The following is a 20783-nucleotide window of genomic DNA, read 5'->3' as shown; positions in this document are numbered from 1 at the left end:
GCAAAAAGAAGAGAAAGAAAGAGATGGTGACTTGGATCCGATTTTAGAGAATGAATATGATAATTGTGTTGTGGATGTAGTGGTAAAGATAATGGCTGTAGTGGTGAAGATAGTGAGTGATTGAGGTTGCAAGGACAATGGAAGAAATTAAGGAGAAAGAGATTGAATAAATATATTGGCTAATTATGATAAATTAACTATGATTAGATCTGAAAAAGTAATAAAGTGTAATTTTCCTAATTGACTTTTAGTCTGTTAAAAAGTCCGTTGTTTTTGATCGCATGAGAGCCTCCCTCATATATGTATGTATGTATCTATTATGTTATTAGATTCAAATTGTTAACAGGAATTAAATGTTTTAATCCATATCCGAAATCAAATTCCAAAGAAAAACCTTATCTATGCTTCCATTTTTTCATGTCTTTGATATGATTCAGTGTGGACTTTTATTTTATTATATATATTTTTTTCAATAATGGTAAAAGTTATCTTATTAGATTTTTTATTTTATTTTATTATCATTATTAGGTATATTGCTTTAAAATTGGAGGTCTTAGTCTGTACTAAAAAATGAATGCCTTTATGGAATCCTCCAAAAAAAAAAAAAAAAAAGGTTGACATTGAAAGGGAGAGAGCCAAATAATCTCCCTTTTACTCAATCTCCTATTGTAGAGTTTTAATATAATTGGAGGTTTAATTTTAAAGAAATTATTTACATTTAAGTTCGGTTCGCTTGGATGTAAAATATTTATTAGAAAATATTTTTTAATTTTTTGGTGGTTGATTATTGTAAAATATTTACGAAGAAAAAAGAATTAAAAAATAACAAAAATAACTTATTCATTAATTTTCAGCAAGTTATTTTATACGTCACATCCTATGTCACACAATCTTTTTCATTATTTATAACTTAATTTATATGACTTAGGTTACGTCAATGTCAATCTGGACCTACACTTTTGTCAAATATAAAAAAAAGGTAAAAATAAAAATCATTTGCAAAAAAAATATTTTAGACAAAATAAACAGAGTCTGAATAAAATCCAACTTCAAACTTAATACTTCACAAGATGCGAATGTCAAGTGTGGTTACTCTTGTTAACAAAGCTTATTAAAATAACGTCTCAGATTTATTGAAACAAATTACATTACAAAACTTATTTTACTGGATCGGATTAGGACGGAGTTTAATGTCCCTGTATTTAACTTTTGATGACATCTTCCACTCCCATGCTTAGAGGTTAAGGCTTACAAGTACTATCCAGATGGCAATGGAATAAAAAAGATACAGATTAAATACACACACAACTTTTTACCTAGTTGTGCAAGAAATACTGCTAAATGATTTGACTTACCAAAGTTAAAAAGTAAAAATATTCCCTTACCCAATAAAAGACGGCCACATCGGCAATACCCTATTTAACCGTAATACAAGCCATGAATCAAGTGATCCTATAGGTTCAGTACTGTATTTGTTTTCCACCAATTCGTCCTCTGTCCGTCGTCGACTCTCCCTCCACTCCCGATTCCCTATACTCTCTCTCTGATGTCAGTTCACGACCAGGCGGCCGCGGCCGTCCTCTCCCACGTTGCCCTAGCGGCGGACGGTGCCGTCCTCGGCGTAGCCCTAGCCTACGTCGCCGTCCGTAGCTTCCTCCGATTTAATTCCAACTCCTCTGCCCTCCATAAAATCCGAGAAGCTCCTACTCTCCGCGTCTCCGACCTCCGCTCTGTACTTACTTCCTCCGACGTTGAAGATTCTTCGGAGCAATCTGACGGCGGGAAGCTCCTGATAGTTCGCGGCACAGTCGAGGCGAAGTCGGCTGTTGATGGAAATTGGAAGGGCTTGAAGCCGCCAAATGTGCTCGCTTCTCACGAGTCAGGAGATAGAGGCGTCGTTCTTCAGAGAACGCAAACGGTATAAATCATCTTTTCGTTGGGAATTCATTGAAATGTTGAATTATGAAAACATAATTTTCAATTTAGGTTTTGGTTTATGAATCTGCTCTTTTTATAATAACTTTTATTTTTTTTGACTTGGCACTGTTTCAGGTGATTTCTTATGTGATTAACAACAAAAATCAAATTAATAATTATCAAAAAAGTTAAAATAAATCAAATTACTGTTTTCAATTTGTTTATACCATATTTTGTGCTCAGTTGCTTTTATGGTTTTCTGAATCCTATCTGATAACTTTGAGACTTTTGCTTGCTATATAATATTGATGTATCCTTAAAAATCTGCTTGAATTGGTGCTTGGCAGAATTTGCAGATGCCAAGTAAACTCAGTGAAGAGGATTTTCATTACACTCAGACTATGAAACAAAAACACATTGCATGAAGATAAATAGAGAGCATCTTTATTTTATTGAGACAACACTTTTATAAGCACTATCTTGTTTTAAGATTGTGGAGAGAAACTTAGTTCTACTTTAGCAGTTTTAGGAATCTAAAAATTGCTACAATGAAAGGTTTAATGAAACTTTGTGGTTATGGGACAGTAAATGTGCAAGAAAAGTAATCTTACAAGCCACAAGGACAATAATGATACTAAACAGTAAAAAAAAAAATGCTTGAAAATAAAGTGTACTGGAAGATAAAATGCTGGATATGATGAACTAAACTGAAAGAAAAGCAAAGAGCTAAATGGCTGGTATTTTGGAAGAAAGCGCTCTTAAATGGCTGCATTGCCCATTTAAAGTGCTGAAGAACTATACTTATCAAAAAAAAAGTGCTGAAGCACTATCTATGACTATGCACGTTTCTTTCTCAAAAATTGTGGCAAGTATCATCCAATAGTCCTTGAAGTTGAAGACATCATATATTTTTTAAGTTACACCTGTAACTCTTGAAACAACGCTTCTGTAATGTTTATTTTTGGGTGTAAAGATATACCAATATGATCTTGAATCCTTGATTGAGGGAAGTTAGAGAAGATAATGGAAAAGTAACCATCGCAACCTCGAAAGAATGTGAGGAGCAAAAATCTTTAAGTTTTCAGTGTTACAACAAATTATTTTTTTTTCTTCACAGTTAAGAATTTCGCTTCCTTTTGTATTCATTCCAAGCTCCAAACAGAGAGTAATTGGGATAAGCTTGCCTGCTTGTTTATTTTAGATCATTTAGTGGGAGAACTATAACCTGACTATATATCAAGAACATTAAATATCAAAATGTTTAGACCCTAATGTGGATCCCTTGTTCGGTTGGCCATCAAATTGATGGAAAATGAATTTAATGACATGCCAAGATCAGGCAACCCATGTCAGTTTTCGAGATCAGAGTTCACGATGTCCTACTCATTTACTTCTTACTTTTTCTTCTTGAATTTCTAAAGAACTTTAATTTTAATTCTTTATATCATATGATATGTAGTGCATATACAATGAGTGGAGGGGCTTTTTTGGATGGACTTCCGATCTACGCTCTCTGTTTGCAAGATCTTGGAAAGAGCAAGAGTCTACCTCGTTAAGAACGGTATGTTCATAATACTGCTACAATTTCTTTCAAGTTTGTAGATTTTTATCAGTTAAATGTTTTTCAAGGCAACGCCATGGAATTTCCGATCAGTTATCTTCCAGGTTGAGAGGCCCATTATTTATGATTGTTTAGAATTTTCTGATGTTATGATATCAATGATTGCTGTTTGAGCAGTCCAGTGATTTATTAATGGAGAATAAGTTGGTTTTATGACATAGAGTCTAGTCTATGCAATTTCTTGAATAATTCCTCAATTAACTAAATATTGTACTTACTTAGTTGTACTTCCATCCATTAACAATTTTTGCAATGCTGGTATGATGCAGCCGATATTAATTGATGCCGACATCCTCGTGTGAGTGGATGTAATGCAATCATGATTTTTTTTTTTTTTTTTTTATTTTACTTTTTTGGGTGTGTGTAGCGGGTATTGGTAACTAATTCCTTTATGATCTTATTAATGGCTAAGGATAGCCAACAGATAGCCAATCAATTTCAAAGAGCAACCTTAAGTATTGGCTAATACCTGGATATGTTATGTAATAGGGCCTGGAATTTTCTGGATGGATAATCATTTCAGTGAAACAATTTAATCAAGCTCTATTCCTTTTTCTGACAGGACATTCTTCTTCCCTAAAAGAAAGGGTTTAGCCTATCTTACATAAAGTTGGGTATGTGTATTAGGTTCAACATGTGTCTAAGCATCATATTTATCAAATCTTTAAACCCAAGGACATTGGGAAACAAATTAGTATTTATAAAATATTTAATATTTTTCTTTTATTTTCTACAGTAAATTAATGTTTCAGTCATTTTGAGAGAGTTTTATGTATAACTATATGATATAAACTTGAATTATTAGAAATGCTAACTAGGTGATCATATCTAACTATAAGTTCTGTTCCCATGTCTGACTGGCATGCGTTAGCACAGTTGCTTTACGCAATTTTGAAGAGTCCATGTTGGCATAAATGCTTTTAGCTAATGATCTGTTGTTATTGGTTTAGGAGTTAAAACCCATATCTTATAATGTGCTTTATCAACTTAAAAGTTAAGAGTGTATATTTGAAGGATCTAACAAGTCATCGAAAAACACTGGAGTAGTTTTTCATTGTAACATCTCACTAAATTATGCTGTAGTTCAATTCCTGTGGAGGATATTCTAATTTTTTAAGAATAGAACTAAAAATGAAGTATTGGCAACAGATCCTTAAAACCAACTGTTTGGGTTCCACCGGCTTTAATCTTTTATCTCCATGCAGCTTTTTGGGTTCTGTTTGGACTTTTCCTGGCCTCAACCAGTTTTGCTTTGGCTCTTTTCTTTCTTTCTTTCTTTCTTTCTTTTTTTTCTTTTTTTCTTTTTTTTTTTTTCCTTCCTTTTTGTTTTTTTTGTAGCATATTTAGCTTGAATGATGCCTGGTATTATTTGTTCATTTGCTAAGCATCTGTGCAACTTGAACCTACTCTTACCACCAAGTTCCTTTAGATAATAATTCACTTCCCATGAATTTTTTGGGACATCTTTTTCTAGTTTTTTATTTTGACCGGTCAGCTCATTCTATCTAAGATTAATTTCATGATGTGAATTATCTATTTTTTTCTATTTTATCTCTTAGTAGTATTAGTCTTTTCTCATATTAAATTCCATTGCCTCTTTATTGAATTCTATTTTTTACTTAAATTTTCTCATACATCTCCAAATACATATGTTTAGTACCATTCATCTCTCTCTCTCTCTCTCTCTGGGCCTTATTGTTTTCTTATGCAGTAGCTATGATCTAGTCTGTGCTGATAAATTATGCTCCAGAAGAAGAGTGACATTCATATATGTTTCTTTCTTGATGCACAAATGATTTGGGATTCTTTTGGAATTTGACCTATGTTGTGTTGGACTTCCATGCCCCCTTAGGAGGTCGAATAATCAAATATTTTTTTAGGATAGCCCACAATGTATATTGGCAATTTTGTTTAACTAAAGGTGCAATGTCTAATACATTACAAATTTACATTGATAAAATGCTTGTGGTCGATTCAGGACACATGCATGTTTTTACTTGCACATTTACATGTGTAAACTGCTTGAGGTTGTGACGATGTGGCTTGTTCTTTCTGCAGGTTCCTTTTGTCCTTGTTGAAAGTGGTAGGTGGCCGAAGTCTGATTATATTATTGTGAACATGGATGGTTCAAGACATCAGCTACCTCTAACAACGGTGTATCACCAATTGCAGCCTGTCAATGCTTCTCCTTATACTTTCCTACAGGCACTCTTTGGCCATGAATATCCTGTGAGTTCAAAAATATACATTAGTAGTAGAATCAGTTATCTTTAAAAATTGAAATTTTCTTTTGAAGTTGAACAATCTTATCGTTTTCTTCTTCTGCGATTGCCTTTATTTTGGTCTTCTCATGTGCTTGTTTTCTTATAGATGATTGATATAGTAATTTGTTCTTTTTCGAAGGTTGGCCTGCTGGATGAAGAGAAGATTCTTCCTCTTGGAAAGGATATTACTGCAGTTGGAATTTGTAGTTTGAAAGAGGGAATTGCTGAGATCAAATCATGCAAAGATCTTCCCTACTTCTTGTAAGTAAGATTGGTTTAGAGAGCATTAGTTGGATTGCATAGTTTTACTTCTCAAATCCTTATAGCACGATTGTCCATTCTTCTCCTGATAATCTACATTTTTGAGTCATAATCAATTGAGTTGGGTGGTTGTAACTTGTAAGCATCTGTCTTATAAAGGTGAAAACAACTGGTGATTGGTCTGTAGAAAAGAGACTAATAATGTGTAACCACTGCAATTGTAAAAGCATTTTGAAGGTCACTTGAGTTAGGTGTCAAGGTGAGATAAGCTATGATATGTGGTGGCACAAGTGTTTAGTGTCAACATTGACACCGGACATCTGTAATGGCAACTTCCAAAAATTGAGGCACAACGGCTGTGCATATATAAGTGTATACTTATATATGTGTATACTTATATATATTAAATTTTTATCAATTTATACATGTGTGTATGAATATATGTATTTTTAATGACTTATTTCTTGGTATATTTTTTACGTATAGTTACTGTAATTTATACAATTTTTTGGTGGTTTAATTTTTTGTCCAAGTTATTGATACAAAATTATGTCAACAACATATTAATTTTTTATATTAAAAGCATGTGTCAGTTTGAAATACTTGTGTGTGTACAAAAATCCTCCCCCTTGCTCAATATGGAAAGTTTGTATACAATACACGATGCCTTTTCTCTCTCTCTTTTCCTATTTCTGTTGTTGCTGTGTTGCCCTAATTTTCTTCCCTTCATGCCCTTGCTTTTGGGTTGATGGGCCTTCTATCTTTGCTGGTTGGCCCAATCCACATGGTGCGGCATCTTTAACTGGGCCGGATTTGCATTCTTTGGGCCTATATTCAACTGCTCGGTCCATCCCTTGGGATTCTTCCAGCAAATATGCTCATGGGCATTTTCGCCCCGTCAACTTCAATAAGTGAGGGTCAGTTAGAAGTATAATCAATGAGGTGATTAGTTAACATATTAATGTTTCATGTCACGACCATAAAACATTAGATTAACTTTTCACAAAGTAATTTAGATCATATATTACATAATTTTGTATAACGTGTGTTTTCTTCTTCTTGTGTCTTTTGTGTATGTATTGTATTCTTCAAAGATTTGTCGAGTAGACATGTCTCTACTGAATTGTCTCAGTTCATGGTCAAGGTGGTTACAATCTTTTATAGTTGAAATAATTTGCTGTGTCATACCTGTATATGTGTTCATAACTTCATACCATATGCATGTGTGATTGATTTCTGACCATCAACCTTTCATGCTGTCCTGGACAAAAAAAAATTCTCATTAGATAACATTTGGTGGTTAAATATCATCACAGACTGCACTATCAATTCCGCCTTTTACTAATATATTCAATTTCCTATTTTAGATATCTTTAGAATCTATTTCTCTCCGTGTTGATGCTTCTAGGGGTAGTAATGGGTGTTGCTGCACTTTTTCAGGTCTGAGATGAGCAAGGATCAGATGGTGGTTGAACTTGCTTTCAGGACAAAAGTATTGTTGTGGAGTGGCATTGTTCTTGGTGCACTTTCCGTTGGTATCCTTGGCTACGCTGTTGTAAGGTACTATAATTTTGGCATAGCTATATTATTAAATATATTTTTTTACCTTTAAAATTTGATTTAGGAATCAAAAACTTCACTTGGTTTAAAAATTGTGTTTCATTGCATCTGTGGCTGTTGCTGAGGGCACAGTAGCAGTACTCAAAATTAATTTGTTGGGCAGTCCTTCAGAAAGGACCTGATGATACTGTAACTTTGTTTGGTTCTTGGATAATTGGATGGATGAGGAAGGAGAATACTCTGCACCTTGAGTGAGGACATACACTATGTACCCCGTGCTGCTGTCCATGACTGTTTATATTAAACAAATAGATATGAAGTTAATAGTAAACTTGGAAGAGATCCCCATATTTTTTTGTTCAAGCATGACGGAGAACAGGCTAACTAACTGAAATGTGATCAAAACTTACTATCCATTGAAACATGATCAACTTGAAACACTTGGCCATGGTAGTTATAATAATGCCCTCGTCAAAATATTAAGCAGTGAAAATAACTTCCTACGTGATCATAATTGAGTGCTGTTTCCAGTTTGATCGTTTTAAATTGCATTTCTCAGGAACTGGAATAGATGGAAAGCGTGGCGGCAACAGAGGCAAATTGAGCAGCAAGATGCTGCCGCTAGAGCTGAGGACGAAACTCTTACAGCGGAAGAGACTGGAGATGTACCAGAAGGAGAACTGTGTGTGATCTGCCTGTTGAGAAGAAGGCGGTCTGCATTCATCCCTTGCGGACATCTTGTTTGTTGCCAAAGGTGCGCGTTACATGTTGAACGGGAAGTAGCACCAAAGTGTCCAGTGTGTAGGCAGACAATCCGAAGCTCTGTGAGAATATACGACTCTTGAGATGCAATGAGCAAATGGTTTGCATATTAAAGCTGGAGTTAACTTCACTAGTTCGGAAGATGTGGAATTTTCACTAACCGTTGTAGCTGAGAGATGTAGCAGTAGCATTACATGGACTCCATGGGGAGAGAGTGAAAGAAATACTTTTGAGATTAAACGACTTGATTGTGTTTCTAATGGGGAAATTTTGGTACATATATAGTTTTTTTTTATTTTTTATTTATTTTTTATTTTTTTTGTGTAGTGTTCCATTTAATACTTGGAAATACATGTAAAAGCGATGAATGGCTGGTAAATTTTTTTGATAATTGTACTGAAAGATGAGCCCTTTCATTCTTCTGTGATGCGTGGTGGAATTGTGCAAATTCTGCTACTGAAATGTTTTCAGTGATTGCAATGACTTGTATTGTAGCACAGCATTGCTTATATCTCACGGGTTAAAGTAGTTGGGAGATGATACTATACTTATTAGGTACTTTGTGGTTTCAAGGTGAAACTGAATTTTATGGGTATTCTGTAACTGGACCCTGCCAGAACACATGGATTACATTACAAATTTACAGGTCCTGGTATAAGTACTCCTGATATACAGAGCCTGAGAATCCATGATCCTAAATGGAAGTTTCGCCCTTTTCAGAATTAGGGTTTCTATTTTCGCGTTGATATATAATGTCCAAGGTCCCTGTGGATACTATAGATAATATCATTCCATTAAGCTTGGTGTTTTATCATTACATTGATAATCCGTCACATTAGTGATCAATGTGACTCTGCTGTGAATGTCGTCAGTTCAATGAATTTCGTAGTACAAATTTGGGTCCCTGGATTTATTTCTAAAAAGATATGAACATGGATTCGAATCGAATCGAATATTTTTCTTGGCACGTATTTGAATTCGAATTGAATGCTTTTCTTGGCAAGTGTTCGAATTGAATGCTATGGGTACGTATAACCTACTAAACATGGGATCCATTAAATGTTTAGATGGCCTCTGGAAATAGGAACACTTTGAGTCGTCACCCATGATTTCTACAATGTTTTTCAGTGTACCCCAAGGTCCACCCCTGATTGCTATGGTTACTGCTATGCATGCACATTTGACCCCCCTAACACTTGCAAGTAATTCAAAATATATTTCTCGGAAAAAGCAAAATTGGTTTGCATAGTCCTCAAAAGCAGTAAAAGTTTTGGTCCATCAATCAATACCTAAATTATGCTACAAGACTGAGAATTGTTATCAGTTATCACTCCACCAACCAATGCCACCTTTTAAGATGAACTCATATATCACTGAGAAAACAAAACAAAAGTTACTACAGACACCTTCTATTAATTCTTACCCACTCATCATGTTGTTCTGCCTCCGTGGGAAGACAGGATCTCAAAGATAATCTAGGAAGAATTTTTGTTTGTTCTGTTTCTTTACATTATTGTTCATCATTTATCTCGACAGCCACAAATAAATAAATGAGGTTGAAAAAAATTGGGTGGAAGGGAGAAAAGAAGAGATAGATGAGACATCCCTAAAGAAGATATATATATATATATATATATATATATTTTTTTTTTTGGTTGGATAGAAAATGAGAGAATAAACTCATAATTTACTATAGTTGTTAGGAGAGAAAGTTTTAATTGTTTTTACCATTATATCCAATAATATTTATAATATTGTAATCTATAGAGATAGTACTGTAATTTAAAACTTTTATATGTTAAGATAATATTTAATTTAAAACTTGTATAATTTAGGATAATATTTAATTTAAAACTTCTAAAATAGTTTACATGTTTTCCCTCCTTTCTTCCGCCAATGTTTGGGGCAGATGAAAATTTGTAAAGAATGATGGATCCAATTCATTTTTTCCGTCCTATTTTCTATCCACACCCTTTCCTTCCTTCTTACTGACCGAACACAGCATAAATAAAAAAAGGGAACTCACTAAGTTTGGTAGGCAATCAAAGTTCTCGCCATGATCAACATCAATGGTAACTCACGTTGCTATAATGACGTGAAATTCACCTGAAAGTGAATAATAACAAATTTCAAACAAGTGAAAATTCACACCATTTAACAAATTATTTTCACACATTATAGTAACTTAAGTTACCATTGATAGGGATGTAACATTCGCGGTCAAAATATGGAATGTGAGGAGGGTCAAGAACTGGACTGTAAAAATGCACACACACATACACACAAAAACAGACTGCCAAGAAAAGGAGCTTCCCAAGGAAAATGGATAATGAGAAATATGGTGGAAAAGAGAAGTGTGTTTGTCATGTTAGTAACATGGAAAAATGAAAGTGAGTAAGGGGTGTGATGAGATGAGATAAACGAATGAAAGGTAGGCTGGTTGAGGGTACAATAAAAGAGTTAAAAGAGGGTTGCATGTGTTTTGGGGCAGAGAAAAACAAAGGGGAGTCATCATGTACTTGCAATGAACAGTGCACTTTCTCTTTACATCTGCTGCCAACTTTGTTACAGAAAGTAAATAGAAAGTGACAATGGGGGTTCTAATTGCCAACCAACATATTCAACTTGCACTGTCACAATCTCATTTTTTTTTAACTTTATGAAACTCATTTCCACCCCCCAATTATTTCATGTTCAGAGTGCAAGCAGCCCTTAAAAACTAAAATATTATTTAAAACTATAAACTAGTTTTTTCACCAATTTTAATTCTAATCAATGCGTGCGTGTGTGTGTGTGTTTTTTCCCCGGTAATTAAGAGGTCGAAAAAGAAAAATTATGAAAGGTTTGCATTGCGTCGCCATGTTAGTGATGATTTCTGTAATTTCTATTATTTTTCTCCCTGCATGATGTACAAGTTATAAACACAAAATGTATAAATTCCTAGCTAGCTAATTGTCCATATATTTTCTTGGGAGTTAGGACCCCCTCCTAATGATAAACATAGTTGTGTGTTAATTTTTATATCTTTGTCTGTTGATTTCCAAATTCCATTCCTAAATATTACATATAATATATATGTATATTGTCCGATATTTGTTTACGGATAATTGAGGAGGTGGCACAGACAACATAAGCAGAGCAGAAACAGAGGGAGCAGTGTTGCAGTCATAATAAGAGCAGACTCAGGTGGGAAAGGGGAGGAGAGGAGAGGGTTTGGTGGGCAGAAACAGCAAGTATGTATACATATTACCATCAAAGCCATTAGATTTCTTTCACCCTATGCATTCAGAAGATTCTGCAGAAAAGAGCACCATAAAATATCAGCAGTCAAACAAACAACAAACTCTCTCTCTCTCTCTCAAGTCTTTTAAAAAGAAGTTCTTCTTTTTCTTGGTCTGTTTTGAAGTGTGCCTCTTTTTTTTTTTTTTGGTTTTAATTTTCTTTCAAAATTAATGATGATGAATGCAAGAAACAGGTTTCCATTCACAGCAATTCAGTGGGAAGAGCTTGAACACCAAGCTCTAATCTTCAAATACATGGTGTCAGGAGTTCCAGTGCCACCTGATCTCATCTTAACTGTCAAAAGAAGCTGCAGCACCCACTCATCCTCTTCAATGTCCTCCTCACCCCTCCTTTCTTACCAACCCAACTGTAAGCATCAAATATATATACGCATATCCCAAATTAGGCCTTTTTATTTATTTATTTTTAACTCATAACAGTCTCACACTTATCTAGTGCTCTTTGTTCTTTTTTATATAAACATGTATAACATTGTATAAATAGTGAAACATTTGCAGTCTGAAAGGCAAGTAAATGTCTGGTTATTTTGCAGTGGGTTGGGGAAGTTTTCAGATGGGTTTTGGCAGGAAAGTAGATGCAGAGCCTTGGAGGTGCAGAAGAACAGATGGGAAGAAATGGAGGTGTTCAAAGGAAGCATATCCAGACTCCAAATACTGTGAAAGACATATGCACAGAGGCAGGAACCGTTCAAGAAAGCCTGTGGAACTACTTATTACATCAACTAACCCTAACCCTAACCCTAACCCTCCTTCACCATCCATCCCAATCCCAATCCCAATCCCATCAATCAACAACTTTATTAACTCCTCCCCAAACTCCTCCATCATTATCAACCCCACCACCACCACTCTTTCTACACTTTCTTCATCAACGAGTACTTTCAATAATGCCCCTCTTCATCCCTTTCTCTCTCCTCCTTCCTCCTCCTCCTCTAGACCTCTAAACAACACTACCCATCACCTCTTTTTGGACTCTGCCTCTTATTCTAAATTAGATGAAAATTGCAGGTTTTTGAGTATACAATACACTAATTCATGTTTTTATTGAAATACCAATTCATTTACTAAATGCCTAAACTTTTTTCTTTTTCGTTTTATTATTTATTTATTTATTGGGACAGGTATGCTACAGGGACTTTACAAAGCTTGCCTGATTCATATGCACAACTAACAAAGAATTCCTCTATTGGGTATTCCCAGTCACTGTTTCAAAGCCTTACTGATAATTCAAAACATGAGAGGCAACAACAACAACAAGAGGAGGAGGAAGAAGAGAAGAATTGCTTTATTTTGGGTAGTGATTTCAAATCAACAAGGCCTATCATCAAAGTAGAAAGGGAGGTAGAAAGCAGGAAGCCATTCCACCACTTCTTCGGCGAATGGCCGAAGAATAATAGCAGAGACTCTTGGCTTGAAATTGATCAGAAGAATCAATCAAACAACAATGCTTCATTCTTTGCTAAGAACCTCTCAGCTTCCATGCCACTGTCAACACAAGACCTCTTTGCATCCAAAAACAGATACCATATTGGTAATTTAGCTACTTCTTTTTTCTATACATCAATCTGTTTTCCTTTCTCTCGATTTTTCTTCTTGTTCCATTTCTTGATTATTATATTCTTCACGTTTTTAATTCAACATTAGTATTTTTTTTTTTTTTTTTGGTGTGCAGATGGCTGAGTTCTAAGTATTGGGGTTGATGGATTATGCATCCAAAATAAGTACTCATTGGTGGTTCAATGCTCATCTTCCTAATTTCAGCTCACATGAATCTAACAGTGTTAGGTGAACTCTCACATGAGGATTTTAATATGTTGCTAGTTTAGTTACTGATTTTTCTTATTGTTGTTCTGAGAAACATGTTAAATATGTGTTATATGTAGTTTTGCTTTGTGTGACCAGAATTATCTTTGTTATGCTTCAAGGTACTTTAAATATGTGTTATATGTAGTTTTGCTTTGTGTGACCAGAATTATCTTTGTTATGCTTCAAGGTATTTATTCTCTAATGTTCATAAGGTTTTTTTTTTTTTTAAATTGAGAGCTTATCTAGGGTAAGCACTAGGCATTCATTTGGGGGTATCCAACATATTATTACATTAATAGTTAATGGCTTTAGCTATGGCCAGCCTATAGCTCATTTGTCACCATTAAGAAAAGGAGGGTATACCTTTTTTGTGTGCAACAAAGAGGACATCAAATGAACTGTTGACTGGGTATCTTTTATTTATTTATTATCATAAGAAAGTTTGTTGCATGAAATGAGAGTGTGAGTTCATAATGAATGCATTCTAATTTTTATCATACCTTTTTCCTTCTCTTTTTCTCTTTTTTACTTTAAATTAGAAAATTGTTAATGTATCAGTCTTTTTAATGGCTCCATTTAACTTAATTTTACCATATGGATCATATGAGTTTAAAGGAGGATTAATTGATTATGGGACCACAAAATCACTTGACCACTTGATCAAATGCACTTGAATTTCAATGATAACATTGAATGGCTAGAATTAATTTCTTTGAAAAAGGAAATCCACTTTCTGAAATCAATCATGAAACTTGGTGCGACCCTAGTTCATGAAGTTTCATTACCCTGAGTATTACTAAGAACCGTAACGTAGTGATATCTCGAAATATCTATTTGTAAGAAAATATTAAAAAGTCAGGGAGTTCAAGTCCTGCCAGGCCGGAGTCAAATTCCGGATATCTGCTCATGTGAAAACATAGGATTGAAGCCAATCTATCTATCTTATTTAACAATTTCGTTTGACCAATTGGTATATTATTTCAGTACAAGTTTGCAATCATTTCATAATTATCCTTTCAGAGAAAACATTCTTGGGCTACCTTTGATTGTGGTGGATACCAATTAAGAGTTGCTAGCATTTTGTTGTCTCATGTAAAGCTTAGTTTTAGTTTGTTTTATTGTTTTTGCCTACATATAGGTGTGTGTATCTGGGACTGAAGGGATCCAGTCATCCGGATGATAAGTTTTTTTTTTTCAGCATCAAACACTTTAAAGCCTACTTTGATACGCAAGAATGAAACAAGACAGGAATGAAATGTAAGTAAGAATGGAATGAAATGACTGTTTTCATTCCACTGTTTGGTACAAATAGAAAATGACGTAGGACTGAAATGATCATTCTCATTCCCATGTCTAGCCAGACTAAATAAAGAGTTAGAATGGAATAATTTTTATATTAATTTTTCCAAAATACCCTTACTTGTAATATATTAATTATATTAACAAAAAATTATATTTTATTATTTTAAAATAAAAAATAATATAACTAGCTTATACCAATGAATGAATTTTTGTAAAATCTAAAAATTTATATATATAATTATTTTACAAAAAGATACTTTTGTTTGCAGCATTAAAAAAATAATAATAATCATCTTTTGTTTGCCCAAGGGATGTACCCAAAGAACCCAACATCAACAGCCCACACAAAAGTTTTTAGTTCAAGATTACTAGTCAAAAACTGAATTAATTATTAACTTTTATTCAAAAAGAAATTATTTATTTCTGGTGAAATATTCAGTCTAACTTATAGAAAATTTGGTTTCAAACTTTCCTAGAATCAAATTCTTGTGAATTTTTAATACAAACCATTCAGGCTTGATAGCGAGTCTGCAGGTTACAATATATACTTCTCTTTAGTTTAGGTTTGTACTACTACGGGCCAGGGATTATCATATATTCATTCTCAATATGGATACCGGAAGGAAAACAAATTGATCAAGCACAAACCGTAGTTTATTAACATCATAGATATAATATATATGTCTATATCTATATATATATATATATGGGTCGAGTTGTATACCGCAAAGAAAGAGCGCACAAATTGGAGAGAGAGAAAGAACGCGTGTAAAAGACCTGGAGAGAGAGAAAGAACCGTAGTTTATTAACGTCATAGATATAATATATATATATATATATATATATATATATATATATATATATACATTCATATGTGTGAAGATACAGATATCTGGGTTAGTTGGAGGGGAGAGAAAGAGGAAGACAAGGGTTCTTTTTGTCTTTTGACTATTTTCTATTAATTATTAATGGGATTGGAATGGGCATTCAAAATCTCGAGAAGAGGATTGAGTATTCTTGCTTTTCGATGAAACGAGCGTTCTAAGAAAATGTAATGAAATTTCCATTCCATTTTGAAACAAGAGAGAAGGAATTATAAGGTAGAATAGCCTTTCCATTCTTACCAAGCTAAATGACGGGTATTAAGCATTTGTTATTGCGATGGTTGAAAGAATAATACCGAGTATTATTAAGAGACCCCACTCATGAAAGTTCTTTCGTATTTAATTATTAAATTAAAATATTTTTTAAAATATGTGCATGTAAAAAGTTAAAATGAATTATTTAGTACAACGTTTAATTTAGTAATTAATGTAGTATGAAAATTTCATGAGTAAATTTTGAATGAACAAGACTGGATATGCCCACCTAATCTCAGCTCTGTTACTAGCTTTACTCGGAAACCAATGACAAAAGAGAGCATCCGACAACTATCACTCCTCAAATTTCAATGTTAACCTCGCCTCCTACTAAATTAAAAGCTGTACTAGTCCTTGCCCTTTTCAACCGACACTGCACACAATTAATACAGCCAACTATGCCACACTAGAAGAATGAATGTTCTTTCCTCTTTTTTCTTTTTTGCGCTAGTGTTTTGTAAAGTGTGGGCTTGTTTGGTTAGCGTAGGTTTAATAACGCTTACGTTTTCGTTGTTTGTTTTTATAATTTTAAAAAAGTATAAATATGATTTTATTTTCTTAAGTGAAAATAAAAAATAAAAAAAATATTTATTAACACTTGTTATTATCACGAATTTAAAAATATAAAACAATAACGGTGTTTAGTAATATAACATATTTGTTACAAAATTTACATAATATTCTTTAAATTTTTTATTTTATTTTTTATTTTTTTCATGGCAATAATTTTAGGAGTTATTGATTAGAGGGAAAGGAAAATGACTTGAACACGAACTTTTAGACATGGGGAGCAACCCAACCACTCAGGCACCACACTTGCTTCCATTAATATCAAAAAGTCATAAATATAAAAAATCTAATTTAAAATTATAAATCTTCAAAATATCCAATACATCATAAGTATAAAATTAGATATACCAAGACAAAAATATTCCCACCAATTATGTATATAAATACATGTATATGCATGATGTATACATTTATTATGTGATATATAATATATTATATGATAATTTATTATGAATAAAAAATATTAAATAATATATCTTATATGTAATAAAATATATATTGTTTTATAATATTGTAATATTTACATATAATATAATATAAATATGATATATAATAGTATAAAATATCTACTACTTAATAATTTAATAACATTATATTCTATATCAAAAAAAATTTTGTCACAAAAAATAATTTACATTATTATTTAATATATATTATATATTAAAATATATTTTTATCAAATAGAAAATAATATATAATATTTAATTTATTCTATATTAAAAATATTTATTTTTATTAATATTTAATATGCAACTTAGTATATAACACAAATAATATGAATTTTATTTGAAATGAATAGTCTTTATACAGTAACATTAGTGAAAACGTTTCTGCGCTACAGTGCCGAAAACATAAGAAATATCATTTTGATGTTTTCTTTTTTCTTCACAAAAATTGAAAACGTTTTTTGTTATAGAAAAACAAAAACATTTTATTGAACGCGATTTTTATTTTCGTTTTACCTTTTTAGAGATTGACAACATAAAACAAGAAACGTTTCTCGCTACTAAACGCGACTTTAGTACTTTTATTTTGTGTTTTTTTTTTTTTGCTAGTGTACTGTAACAAACTAAAAGCACGATGCATGTGTTAGTAATATTTGATGTGCTTTTAAATAGAATACTGAAGCGCTTCCAAAATTGAGGCCAAAATCGGAAGCATCAAAATGATGTTTTTGTTTGCATCAGCAGTGTAGCGAAGTACTGTTAAATATAAATAAATAAATTTTAGAATAATATTTCTAACTAAACATTCAAATTTTCAAACTTGTAACGCTTTTTACCAAACATGATTTGATGCTTTTTCTTCTAAAAATCTTGTAACAAATTTACGTTACCAAACAAGCTTCTATATAGTGTTGAACACACTCTAAAACATTATTTCTGCTTCGAATCAAAGTAAAAACACAAAATAATTGTGGTTGCCAAACAAGCCCACAGTAAACCAGTGTTATTTGTTCTCATGCATTTAATAACAATGTCAAGGGTACAAAACGTTAAAATTTCCAACAATGTCACATTTATCAAAAGGCAAGGATTCAAAGATTTCAACTTAGAAAGATAAGGATTCAATTATTCAACATATCGTACAAGCACTGTGAGATTCCAATTTAAAGATATCAAGGGTACAAAACGTTAATCAGTATGTCAATGACATTGTCTAGGGTTAGATCAATCTAGGGCAGATAACTAAACAAGAAAAGGTTTTTTTTTTTTTTTTTACAAAAAAAGAAAAAAGCATATCTCAATATCACATTGATCGTCTGGTCCATCAAACTAAACACCACCCCCGAGACCCCATCCCTCCTATCTTCATTTTTTTTTTCTTTTTTTTTAACTCCCACATTTAATGATTGAAATTCTAAAATCAGAAACATGACCAAATTTGAGTTCTAGTAGTAGTCACGATTTAAAACTAAACATTCAAATTACCACAAGAATATGAACTTAGATGAGTGTGTTGATTCTGGTAGCATAATATTTTAACTGATACACAGCTAACCACAAAAATTCTTATAAAAGAAATTCAAAATTTTGTTAACTTTCATAATGCATGAACTTCATGAAATTTTACAATGATAACACTCATAACAGATGAAACTAAACCAGCTGCCTTTCAAAAGTCTGTCATAGACGCAGCTTCATTTGCGAGCACAATTAATAGCCAGAGATCGATTAACACAGGCTAAAGTAATGAAAATCTTAGAATATTTTACCCATAGAACTAATAGATCTGGCTTACAATTAAAAATCCTAGCAAATAGAATTCAGCAAAGACAACAGTTGATGTAATAGGAGAACTTTACCAATCTGATTATAACTCCTGTAATAGAACCTTGTAAAAGAGGTGAGAAAGGCAAAGGCACCAACTTTTTCTGGTAAGTAAAGCACCACCATGTATGAACTATTGGACTTATGTACTATAACACCTGGTGTCAGAATAATGAACTTTGATACTCAGGTCATTCATAAATGTAGTTCATATATTCTCCAGTGCAAGCTTGAAATGAGCCTGGTCTGGCCCTGAACATTGAACGCAGCCAAATTGCTATCATATCAGTCAGCCTGGGAGCTGTGACTACACTCACGTTATCTGACTGTCATACTTCCCAACAAAAAACAAAATGAATTTACGTATTATCAAGTCCAGAATATAGGTCAGTTCCAGACATGAGAATAGGAATAATTTCCTATTTGTCCAACCTAAACCTATCTTTGAGTCCGTCTTACTGTATCTTCATCCGGAATGAAAGATGCTAACTATGTTTTCTTGATTTGCTGCTTCTAGAAGAAAAAGAAGCTGGCTATCATGCAGAACACTTCAATAATACAACCATTCGACAATAACTTCATAGTGATCATGTCTCAATAATACAACCACCCAACAGTGCTTTAAGTTCACTTAGAAGTCACTCTCTTGTCCATCACCTACAACATCAAACGTAGAGAAGTTGCACCCACATAGAACCACCACCGCTAAGCCTTTTCCCAATTACTTGGAGTTGGCTAAGTTGCACCTACATGCACAAACTAATAGACCCTATCTATGTTGACTAGGTTTTTATCTCCCATCTGGAATGAAAGATGCACACTATGTTTTCTTGATATGCTGCTTCTAGAAAAGCTGGCTATCATCCAGAAAACTTCAGTAATATATGTGAGCAACACTCTGGTTAATCAAGCATATCATGACTACTTGTCATCAATAGATGAAAAAGATCAGAGGAAATTTTGGTGACTAAGTCACAGAGCTAGGCTGAATACATCTACAGAGCTCTGGCATTTCTATGGCTGTTTTGAATTGGGAAGATTTTTTTTTGCAGAAAATCATAGTTGATTTACCCAACATTAACTTCATAGTGATCACGTCTTGCAACTACATGCACAAACTAATAAACCCAAGGAGTGAGAATACAGTGGAACTGATTAGAGTTACTGACAAACTTACATTCAAGTTACAAGTCTATCACTTTGATGTAGAAATTCCATCACTGGAAGTTAATTCATGGAGAATGACAAAGTTCATATCAAGGTTCTATAATTGTGGATATTTCGAGTCAATTCAACATGGATCACTAGCATTGTGTAAAATCTATGCTATTTTCACTAATATATATATTTATATATATCTTCCAAAAAACACAGGACACAGGATATGATTATTTATACACAACTCTTACAAAATGAAGTATTTATGGTTCTGTGCAACTAGGGATATTGCAAACAAGACACCCCCGTCTGAAAAAAATATAGACAGCAAAAGCCTTATAAGATAACCAAAAGATGGACATACCTAAATGTTGTTTTTCTGAAACACCACTTGTGCGGGTGAGATGTTAGGCTTCCCCCCTCTCATTTTCCTATTATTCATTCCTTTTCTTACAAGGGTTAATGATGGAGAACAAGGCACGACACAAGAGCGAGAACCATATATGACCCACACTTACCATTGGAGAAGGGGAAAAGAAAGATAGAATTAGGGATTTGAGTAAATTATGGTTATTTTTAGTAATGTTTTCATTTTAGGGATATTTTAGTACTTTATTGTTTTAGGGTTTGTTTATGTTTTGCCTATATAAAGGCTACGATGTAATAAACCAAGTCAGTTTGGGATTATTGAATAATTTTGAGAGTTTGCAAACTCTCCCTTTGTCACCTTCTCCCTCGTTTTCTTTTTGTTCTCTCTCTGGCCTATCTCCTTCACCATGTCCTTCGTTTATCTTCCCACCTCCTCCTTTTAGTCTCATCTCATCTTCTCATTCTCATCCCCTTCTTTTTGT

General features: G+C 33.2%; 2 protein-coding genes across 2 annotated transcripts; both read left to right on the top strand.

Moving 5' to 3' along the window:
- Nucleotides 1–1448: 1448 nt before the first annotated feature.
- Nucleotides 1449–8807, top strand: LOC132284363 (E3 ubiquitin-protein ligase SPL2-like). Its single transcript, XM_059786465.1, has 6 exons — nucleotides 1449–1918; nucleotides 3377–3478; nucleotides 5597–5767; nucleotides 5942–6063; nucleotides 7504–7623; nucleotides 8183–8807. The coding sequence occupies exons 1-6, from the start codon at nucleotides 1547–1549 to the stop codon at nucleotides 8466–8468; spliced, it is 1173 nt and encodes a 390-aa protein (XP_059642448.1). The 5' UTR covers nucleotides 1449–1546; the 3' UTR covers nucleotides 8469–8807.
- Nucleotides 8808–11152: 2345 nt separating this feature from the next.
- Nucleotides 11153–13622, top strand: LOC132286088 (growth-regulating factor 1-like). Its single transcript, XM_059788353.1, has 4 exons — nucleotides 11153–12036; nucleotides 12221–12695; nucleotides 12809–13218; nucleotides 13360–13622. Exons 1-4 carry the CDS (start codon nucleotides 11838–11840, stop codon nucleotides 13365–13367), a joined length of 1092 nt encoding a protein of 363 aa, XP_059644336.1. The 5' UTR covers nucleotides 11153–11837; the 3' UTR covers nucleotides 13368–13622.
- Nucleotides 13623–20783: the final 7161 nt, after the last annotated feature.

Source organism: Cornus florida, unplaced genomic scaffold (genome assembly GCF_030987335.1).
Source record: "Cornus florida cultivar Cherokee Brave unplaced genomic scaffold, ASM3098733v1 CherokeeBrave_3.0.0_Hap2_Chr11, whole genome shotgun sequence".
NCBI lineage: Eukaryota > Viridiplantae > Streptophyta > Magnoliopsida > Cornales > Cornaceae > Cornus > Cornus florida.
This window is presented reverse-complemented; position numbering and strand designations above follow the sequence as displayed.